General features: G+C 41.1%; 1 protein-coding gene across 1 annotated transcript in view; it reads right to left on the reverse strand.

Moving 5' to 3' along the window:
- Positions 1–9,646, reverse strand: part of ncam2 (neural cell adhesion molecule 2) — a 231,239-nt gene extending 221,593 nt beyond the window's left edge. Inside the window, exon 1 of the mRNA XM_026302298.1 lies at positions 9,595–9,646. Coding sequence (XP_026158083.1) covers positions 9,595–9,646 — 52 coding nt within the window. The remainder of the gene's footprint in view (positions 1–9,594) is intronic.
- Between the last annotated feature and the right edge of the window lie 1,423 nt (positions 9,647–11,069).

An 11,069-nucleotide genomic window follows, 5' to 3' on the forward strand; every position in this document is an offset into this window, starting at 1 on the left:
TATTCCACACTCTATAGGATGGATGAAAAGCAGCATGAAATAAAAGTAATCTTGCTTCTTGGAGCAATACACAGGCTTTAGGTAGCTAGAACACACTCTTCCTGGCATGGCATGCTCTGAGAAATCTAATCTGCTTCTGTTACAAAGTCCTGGATGTCCTGCTGACATATAACCACAATAACAGGAACTGCAAGCTAACAAGATCAAGGTGGTTGTGTGTTATGAGCAGAAATCTTTTGCGAACAGTTCTCAAAATTGGTCACACACACATACACAAAGTATATCATCCAAATTGTGAACTATTTTGACACAAAATGACATATGCCAACGAATCTATAACTGTAAGGAAACTGCTACCACTGAAACTGGACCTGCTGGCAACAAAGGCATGTGTTAAATCACAAGGCTCTCTCAAGACTCAAGCCCTGAAGCATATACACTCACATGAAAGGATGGCCAACACTGGCACTCTTTCCACAGTCCTTCCTCATTTGCTGCTTCCAGCGTCACATTTTGTCTTGCACTACCTTTAGTTATGCACAAATATGAATGTTGTCCAATTAATGAAAAAGATCAGTTAGGTTTAACAAATGTTGATCAGTGTGTTCAGCCTTTCTGTGCACCTACTGAGGAAAAACAGGGAATGAGAGATGGGTTTTGGTAGCTAGGACAGTGAAGTCTATCCAAAAATATCTTCAGCCCAGAGCCTCATGAGGGACTTACAGATTTCAAAGGCAAAGAAGGAGTGGGACTGACACGTGAGAAAGCTTTTTTCACCTGAAGAGGCAGCATGTCAGTAAACACACCATCCAATCTAAGTAAAGATAAGACAGGTTCTTAAATTACTGAGAGATCTTTTGTGTATTCCCATGGAGGCCGACGTCCTTGGGAACTCTTCGAATGGTGGGCGGGAAGACAACAGTCCCACAGTGCCCACATTGGGAATAGGCCAACTAGGAATGATGGGATGTGCAGATATACAAAGTAATTAAAAACACACCTACAGTTTGCCTGGTGCACCTTATGAGCGCTTGCAAGACAATCATTAGGACTCAGAGATAATAACACGCTTGACAGAACAACCCTGATACAACTACACTTGAACGTTTCTCAGTCAAGAGTCAAGTAACCTATATCTATATGTGTTAATAACTATATTGAGCAGCAGAACAACAAACATCATTAGCTTCCAAAGCAAATGACATTAAGCATAGGTGCTGCTTGAAAAGCTTCCCACGTAGAGGAAAACAGGATATCTTTCCTCTACAGATGCTGCTGTGAAGACTAGTGTGGGAGGACCACGAAACAGAGTGAGTACATGAAAAAAGGAATAAATGAGAGGGAAAAAAGTGGAAGAGCAGGGCTCAAATGGGAAGAGATAGAAACAAAAATAAGCTGGCCCACATTGCATTAGGAGATTCTGTTTGAAGATTCTCTGGCATGGAGAGGCAATCAGGAGAGCAGAAACTGTTTGGCCTCAGTGCGATCTATTCTGCTGCACTACGACCACATCTCAAGTGTCCCTCCTCTCTCATCTATCACTCTATCACTCACGCTCTCATCTATTTCTCATCAACTACTGCCTCCCATAAACAAGGACATTGGCCACCAGGCAAGAAATCCAAGTAGGCCGATCCCTTTTCAAGATTGTCTCTGCATCATTTCCTTGTAGAACCAATTATGCAAGGATTCTGGACAACCTGAAGTCATGTTAATGCTGGGAAGTATAAGTGTGTGTGTGTGTGTGTGTGTGGGGGGGGGGGGGGGGGGGGGGGGTGTTCAAACAGGATACGCCCTCAGTATTTCAGACTATCCCAGCCGCTGTTTACGAGCACAGTGTGAGGTATGATTGGCGGATGAACCGATCTCCTTGGGCGGGTCAGCAGTGAGACCACAGGCTATTCACTTGAGAGTCCATCAATCACAATTTGGCTTAATTAACCAGCAGGAATGACAAGCCAAGGGCCCACAGCCTGAATGGATGGATGGATGAATGGATACAAGGAAATATGATGGATAAAATACAACACAATACTGCAAAAGATAATTTAATACTGTAAGCTCAAAGGGAAACTCAGACTGCAAGGCCAGCAGAGAAAAGAGCACACAGCAGTTGATACCAACCAATAGAGAGACTGGTCCAAAACATTCAGTTAACCATTACAGAACTTTTTTTCCAAGAGCTGATTTAATTTATTGCTGTTATGTTATTATTGCAGTTTAAAATGCTGACCATAGAGCCACAGCAATCATATCAAAAAAGATTGAGTATCCCTTAAGTGCTAAGAAAAATTGAAATATTAACATCCACAACTCTGCTGAGGAGGATTATGTGATATTACTGAATGCTGAAGAACAGCCAATAAATGGTCCTTGTGATGAGAAAAAGCAGAGAATGAACTTTCAATCTCAACTTTTAGGCCAATATGGACAAGATCTTGTGATTGAGCTGGGTATTTTTGACACTAGTGGCAAAGCAAAGCCTGAGTGTTGGTACAACTATCATAATTATATCTTCTCCCATACATTACTTTTAGAAATATAAACATGTTTTTCTACAAAACTCTTTCCATTGAATAAAAATGTTCTGAAATCTTGAATGTTGGCTGAAAACAAGCAGTCAAACATAAGCACTGCTTGAATAACCTGCACCTGGAACCAGGAACTAAATATGAGTAAATAATAGGGAAACGTTATTATAAAATCCATCACGCAATCAGCGTCCATTTTTAGTGCTTGTAGTTTCCAAAACTCATAGAAACAGACATATTTCAGAAAGTGCCGAATAGCTATTGAGGTTCTATAGCGAGCCCAGTTTTTCACAATCTAATGCTTTTCTCAGCTTATAAGATTTTCACTAAACACATACACAAATGTAAAATTGTTTGCAGTAAAAAAAAAAGTCACTCTCTTGCTGATCTCATTATGCTGATAGGTGTGTCCAAATGCCTGCACCACTTTCTCATTACTGTCTCCTATCCAGCACAACTACAATTAGCATTAGCCCCTTTTTCAATCATGGTGATGGACCACACAGACTTTCAGCAACGTCTCTGGACTCACTCTAACTAATGCTCAATCGACGCAAGGCCCACATTCAGCAGGAAGAAGCTGAAAAATATTGTTCTTTGGCTGTCAATAGATGGATCCTTTTCATTATGGTTCTATCTGCCTCAACATTAGCACATTCAGCTGTCCGTTAATCTGTCATCCAGCCACCACTTCCTGTCATCCATCTGTGTCCATCTGAGTGTAAATTTCAACTGTCAGTGTGTTAGTACCCCTCCAATACTTCACCTGCTGTGGTGCATCAGTTCTCTTCCATGAATAACTCCTTTAATGATGACTCATAAAGGGGTTTTATTATTTCTTAGTGTGAACCTGATGTGCAGCATCTTCATGTCTGCACCAATTCACTACCCATCACAATTTATCTCTTCAATTCTGAGCAAGTTTCTGTTGCTCTTTTTCTTTAAGACAACTTCAGTTACATCCTAAAGGAGATCTACCAATCACATACACATTATTGTTGTACTACAAGACTTTTAGTAAACAGACAAAAACATGTAAAAACACTGTCTAATGTCTATGTATAAGAGAGGAATGTGATATAGTCACATGTGCTGTCATTACACCTCACATTTATCATGCTAGTCAACACTCCATGTGTATCTGGAACAACTATCGTGACTGACAATTGAGAAAGTGGAAGAACTCTGTCAAACACCATCAGTTCTACTCAACTTAAGTTTAGTGTAATGTTATGAAGAGCCAAGTTAGAGAGAAGTGAACTAGTCTTGAAAGATTTACTCCAGGGTGCGACTTTATTTTGTTAAGTGTACTTTTTGGAGCATGAAAAAATGTGCTTATTCCCATAAACTGAGACAATATTAAATGACAGGCAATCTACTTTTTAATATGAAATGTATGAAAAATGAAAACTGATATTAAAAAGACAGGACCTTGGAGTTACACCACTTCAAAACCTACCTGCAGAATACTCAATGCTCAACGACTGCAAGAGAACAAATGCCTGAAATGTCTGAATGCTACATTTACTGTGTCTTTGACACAGGTGACAAATAATATGAAAGATGGTATTCAACCTTGTTATACTGCTTATTAAAATGGCTGCTTTGGTTAAGAATAAAAACTTTTAAACAAGTAAACAAATGAAATTATTTGGTCAAAAAGATACTGCATGTTAGTGGTACTACAAATCGCTCTTTGCACCAGCTTAAATAACCTAATCAACTATTACATGACATCAGAGACATCAGAGCATATACGGTAACAGTTCCATATTTTTCATAAAACCTGCCCCTGCTTTTTCAGCAAACTAGCACATGAATGTAATCACTGTTAATCAAACTGACATATCTTATAAAATCTACATTATGCCTGTGTTTACATGCATCAGGTCAGTTTTCCTCCTCCTCCCATCCCCAGGGCAAACACTCATATAAACTCTTAAAATTTATTCTACAAATCTGGAAACATGGTGTTTTAGTTTCTGAAAAATGATCTATCACACTCCAAATGTCCTACCTGTGACATCACTGACACTGCGTCAATGTTTTTCACTAGAATAGCATGAAAACTGGACTGATCAAGAGATGGCTAGGACAAGCAGTCTGCTACTATTTAATTTGTTTATGTATGTATTATGTCATAGGAATCTGCTGTAATTCATATTTCACAAATGATTTACATCAGCTCACTGTGAAGCAAATCCCAAGGCATCACTGCGGTTATTAATATGATCTAAGTGGGTCACTCAAATGTACAGCCAAAACTGAAGTGGATCTGGAGCTCCTGTGCCATTTCTGTGATCCCTCTGTTCTTCATTTAATCATGCCTGCTGGTGCCCAAACCCTGGAGTAAGCCCCTGACCAACAGTGCTGCACCCCATGAGAGGATGCGCTTTGGAGGACCACACTGTGAAATGTGACTGTTTGCATGCTGTGGATGTGAATGCCTAAGCTACAGATATAAAGTGAGCAACAAGACAGGGAGAGGAAGACCATGCAACCATTTTCCTTCCATCCATCTGTCAGTCAGCCAGTGTGCCCACTCATTCTGTTGTCGCCCTGGCATCCTGGCTCTGCCTATTAGCCTGCTAGTTAGACTGGCATTTAGACTGGCAGGACACACATAAGCAGGAGCCAACGGGTCTCCTACTTGGCTACCACCAAACTGATGTAAAACAGCAGACAAACCCACAGAAGCAAATGGCAACATGCAGCAACTGCCTCCTCCAATCGCGTCACTCTGGCCTAATTTGATTCCATCTTGACAGGATTCAATTACATTTTATTAATTTTCGCACAGTGCAACTCTATGGAGTTTGATTCAATCTCTGGCAATGCAATTTAACTAGATACAATCAGATTCACTTAAATTGAATGAATTTTTAAAGACAATCTTTTCTTTCCTTCTTATTTCTGTACAAATCTTCTTATTGCCCACTCTATTCTTCCCAGTCTTTTCCTTTCTGGATTTCAGAATATAGCGAGCAATGCCAAAGTCTTCCTACAACAAGACCCCAACTACTTAGCGCATTTATATTTTCTTTGCTTCTGGTTGAGAGAGACTCCCCAAAGAGAACATTAGTTCACTTCTATGATAATAATGGGGAATGTTTGTGAAAATAGACTGAAGCTGACAGAGGAGATTGTTGGATCTGTTGTTGATCTCTCCTCTACACATTGCAAATAAGTGGAAATTTTTCAAAATATGTCAAATTCTCACATACTGAAACTTCCTGCTGGAAGATCATCTCACCTCTCTGCATTTCTGCATTTGCCTAAACTAGTTTAGAGCCAAAGATGTAGGAATTACAAGACAATGTCCACAGATAAGCAAATATATTTCTTACACAGGTTTTGCTGTTCTCTGTTCAGTAATCCAAGCATGGTTATGTATAGATGATAATGTTATTTAAAAGGAATATACATGAATTTCCCAGCACTGCTGAAATCAGGCATTTGAGCAAAGTATTAGTCACACCCTCTACTCCAGGCATGGACAACACATGTTCCCCGGGGGCCACTGCCCTGCTTGTTTTTTCCATCCCTGCTCTAACCACTGCTGACTGACTGAACAGGGCAGGGACAGGTCAAAAACAAGGGGAACATGGGCTACCCACTCCTGCTCTTTAGTCATTTACCAGTTTTACAGTTTGAATTTGGAAATACACTGAACACATGCAAGTAGGAGTTTGAAAAATATGTCATATCTCCAAACAACTACTCATTTCCTTTCAGTCTTACTTGTGCCATTTCATTCACAGCAAGCTGTAGACCCTGCAGTACAGATGCTTCATAATGATTTTCTAATAGATCCAGGTGTTTAGAAAATAACACTCTTCTCCTGTCTTATATGCAGTGTACAAATTCAATGCTAGGACCTAAACTTAGCACACTGAGTGCTAAAGGGCACACATGAGAAATCAAAAGCTTGCAGGCAAATAAACATCATATCCATAACACCGAGATTGCCCTTTGTACAATTCAGAGGCCTGCTGACTCTAGTCATTCCTTAAATTGATTTCTCAGATGCGGCTGCCTCGGGGGGCGATTCCATTTTCATATATACACAGGCTCTCTATATATGTGCTCTCCGTCCTAGTCTATTAATCAAATAATGCAATCAATTCCACCTTGCGGGACCAAGACACAGGCCATTTCTTTTGTGAACAGCTTTTCTTGTCTTTAACAGGAGTTTGTGACCAGTGTTGCATTGTTTGGAGCATTGTTCCAGGGTCAATTTATGAGTATGGCAGAAAATGTTGGAAAGCAGAAACAAAGAACGAAAATAAATACTCACTGCAAGACTACTGGTGAGAATTTCTAGAAAGGGAAAAAAATGTACTATCCTCATAAATATTTACCCAATGATTCATTTGAGTAGTTGAGACTGAGTGCAGTGTGCACATGCGAGTGAGTGTGTCCCTGCATTTATGCTCGCTGATCTGAGCATATACATAAACCAGAACTACAGGATGTAAGCAAACCTCAAACACAAGCTTAAGCCTGGGCTCAGGGTGCAATGAGAGATACTTAAGCGCATGGGTATAAATCTTTTAAACCCTGAGCCACTGACATTCCAGTTAATTATGCCACTTAACATACCATTGCTGAGTCCCAGGCGACCCCAAGCAAGCATATAATTCATTGTACTAAGCATCAGTAAAAGCCAAATACATAAACCTAGGATGCATACTCGAGTGCAGGGTGGATGGTGAGCTGGGACTTCAAAAGTAAATGTTTTCCTTCTAGAGCCAGAGGGGGTAGAACAGAGGATGTCTGCTGAGTTAGTGTGGTGGTAGATAGGGCAACTAGGCGATTCGTGTCACCAAATCAAGCTGTCATCACGAATTGATGAAGGGGAGTAAAACCTCTTTCTGGGTCTAGTTGGCTTAGTGTCTATTCCAAGGCCCCACAGTGATAAAAGACACTGAAAACTGAGCATCACACTCAGGCTCTAATACAAAGCCTTTGACTCAGAACTACCTTCATTATTCACATCACAGCAGTTCTCTGCACTTCTTAATAGGTCAATTTGTGTGGACTTTGCTATCATGAAAAGCATGGTAAAAATGGAAATTGGTTGGCAGGGTGATGTAATACAACTGCAACAGAGGGTAACTAACAAAGCAATGAATAGTCCGGTTAAGGCTTCCAAACAGTAGCCTGCGTCTCATTGTTTTACCTCAAAGGGAATTCTTCTCCCTCTCGCTTTTTATCATAACAGCAGTTTCTAACAGTCTGCTGATTGAAATGGTTGAACGGTGCTTTTAAACTGATGAGGACAATAAACCCAAACTCTGTGCCTCTGTGTCCTGAGGCTCCTTGCTAAAGTATTGTATGCCTAAAATCTTAATACTGAGCATCTGCTACTGTCTTCATGACACCATCCAGCACAACACATACACATTACACCATGTGGACTTCCTTTTGATGCAGGTTTGCCCTAGAAATATTCACAGGACAATGTAGCTACTGGTTTATATTCTAAACTTCACAACTTTCCCTAGTGTTAAAATTATACATTAGTGTTTCAAAGGGACCTGTCATTTTACAACTCTTTACACTGCTAAAGCAAACCAAACTATAGTTTTTAAAAAAACGTATCCATGATTCACCATTTTTCCTTGGTGACCCTTTAAGACCCACTACACTGAGGGACTTCTACAAAGCAATGGGAATGAATGAGATGCTACATGCTTTAACGACCAATGGCTTATGGGTTCATTCATGACAACACTTTGCAGCGCTCTACCCCCACCTGCCGTTGTGCGCCAGGAACCCAGTGTGGCCACGCTGCAAAAAATGCCCATGTAAGAACTCCTTTTTTGTTTTATAGCCCGGACACCATTGTTTTCTTTTAATAAGTGGGAAATTTTCGCCATGGGGATAAGAATACCCGTTCAATGCTCGATTCAGGCCTAAATTAACTTGTTGCAAGATGGTTCGGGACAAAGACGTCTGAATTACATCTGCACTTCAACAAACAGAGTTATAGCCTGCAAGCAGTTATTTTTCTCGGGAAGAATGGTTTTACAGTCCAACAAGAACTACAGGAGTTGGGCATTTTTCGCAGTGCACGCAGGACTCAGCTCCCGGTCACACGGCGACGCGCTTCACTGACCAGGACGCAATTAAGAAACACGTAGACACACAAGGGCCAGAGGGAACTGTGCAAACACTTTCACTTGCTGCTTTTTAGCTGCAGTCTGTCATACATCTTCATTTTCCTCCGCGCGTGCAACCCACACACAGGGGCGCGCGCAGACAATAACCGCCCCTTCCAGATCAGGTGCACCAAACACACCAAACCCAATTAAGGGCGAAGTGTCAGTGTGTTGTCACCACAGTAGAGCCAGTATTTCCAAACTTTCCGCAGCATTTCACTCTCTAACCCCATCATGTCCCCGATATTACCATGCACAGCCTGCGCCAAATATGCAGACACCGGAGGAAAATGTTTAACGGCACATACTCAATCTACTCTTTTTACAGCACACTGCAACACAGAGAGGAGTAGTGGGGAAATGCACATGAAATGCAGCGGTCTATACAAATATGACCCAGAATATGGAATAGAAATGAATGTCTCCATGTATGGTGCCAGTTTAAGTTGGGAGACATTAGTGATTTTTACAGTTAAAGCAGGTAGGACGGGGCTCTTTGCGAATAAGAACCATATACCAAATAAACATAGCAACCTGCAGGCTTCTAAACATAATAAATAAATAAACTAAAGAGTAAGCCATCTTACATGTTAAAAACAACAGTTTAGTGCGGCGAGTGCAGAGTGTATATCTCAACAGCTAACCCACCCCAAAACAAGACCCCATCATAATCCCCCTTTTCAGTAAGAAAGCGTTCTGGCCCCCTGAAGACGTGCTTCAACTACAAAACAACGTCCAGTTAAACAATCCACCCCTCTCTCTCTCTCTCTCACCCCTTCTTACTCTATCTCTCTCTCCCTCAGCTCTCTGCCTGCTGCAGATCACGATGGCAAATACACTCAACTTGTGCACAAAGTCACCAAGCCCGAGGGTTTCACACACACAGCAAGTATTCCTACCTTGACTGCCGCAGACGAGCACCCCGAGGAGATGGACGAGTTTGAGGATCATTGTCGGGCTTCCGGACGCTGCTTTCAGCTGATGGAAAAAGCGACAAGGGCGACACACACGCTCGGCTCCGTTCATCCACCGTCTTGGACTCAGCTGGCGACTGATCTGCCTCAGCTCCTTCCTTCCCTTCCTTCCTATACGCGCGCTCCCGTTCTCCGCTCGCTCACGGTGCCTGCTCTGTGCTGAGGACCCCCAGCATCACTTCTCTCCATCCTCTCTGCTGGAAGCTGCTGCTGGAAAACAGACAAGGAGGAAAATCAAGCCAAACATGTTTATGCTTCGCATTACTCTACTGGGTTATTTATGACATGCTGTGAAGTTAGAAAGAAAATGTCTTAAAATCTGGTCACATGGTCTATATGTCCCAGTTGTATGTCAGCAGGAGTGGGGCTAGAAGCTTGGTGATGTACTGACTACTCCAGCACTAGCCGTCTCAGTAGCTTTGAGAAATTCTGTTTCTCCCTCCTGTTCTGTTTACTTCCCCCCAGCATTTTGTTCACCATTACACACCATTAATTCAATAAAGAGTTATTGAAGAGGGAAATAAAGCTTTCTGAGCTAACAACTTTGCTAATGGTCAGTTATCTTCAATTTTATTGTCTCCATTAGACCAGAACACAATACTGAAATGCATTCTACCATGAAGTTAGATTAAAATTAAGTACCATAGCTGCACTTCTAATTTTTGATTTTTGTTGTCTCAGTATTCATCAAATCCATGTTTCTTTTAATCAGAGTGCCCCCTTTAAAGCAACAGAACTTCTGACAGCTGCACTCCTTCTACATTAAGTGCTGAAATGATATATGTTAAAGATGTTGCTTTAATGATGAACCCCCACATTATTACAACTTTACTGAGCTCTATGCTACAGGATGACCCATTATGATTACCTGTTCTGATCAGATCACAGGAAAAACTGATTCCATCTAAAAATGTAATAACACAAACAAATTACAGTGTCATAGAGCATATTTGGACTTGTAAAGGAAGAGATTATCACCTCTCATGAAGCCAAAGTAAAAGATATCATCCTTGCAAGCATCCATAATAAGAGCAAGTGATGTGATGAATTAAAACTAACAAAACGCAAAGGACACAAGATATTTACATTTATGGAGTCCTCACTTGGGAGTGTTATGCTGATCTATACTGAAGACTGGAGATGATGTTCTTTTTGAGGCAGAAAGACCCAGATCATCCTCTAAATGTAGTCAAAACAAATTATTGATATCTTAGGTAATATGAATTTTTATTGCTGGAAGGAATTCGATACATAGCACCCTCCTCTCAGGGTTTCTGTGACTCAACCCCTATTGCTTTGCTCTTAACAGACACATGTCAAAAGGGTTCCATGAGTTTAATTCCCCAAAGTCGCCAGACAGACTGATGCAATGAAGGTAACTGCAGTAGATAAGGAAAAGT

This window comes from Mastacembelus armatus, chromosome 2 (assembly GCF_900324485.2).
Source record: "Mastacembelus armatus chromosome 2, fMasArm1.2, whole genome shotgun sequence".
In the NCBI taxonomy this organism is placed as follows: Eukaryota; Metazoa; Chordata; class Actinopteri; order Synbranchiformes; family Mastacembelidae; genus Mastacembelus; species Mastacembelus armatus.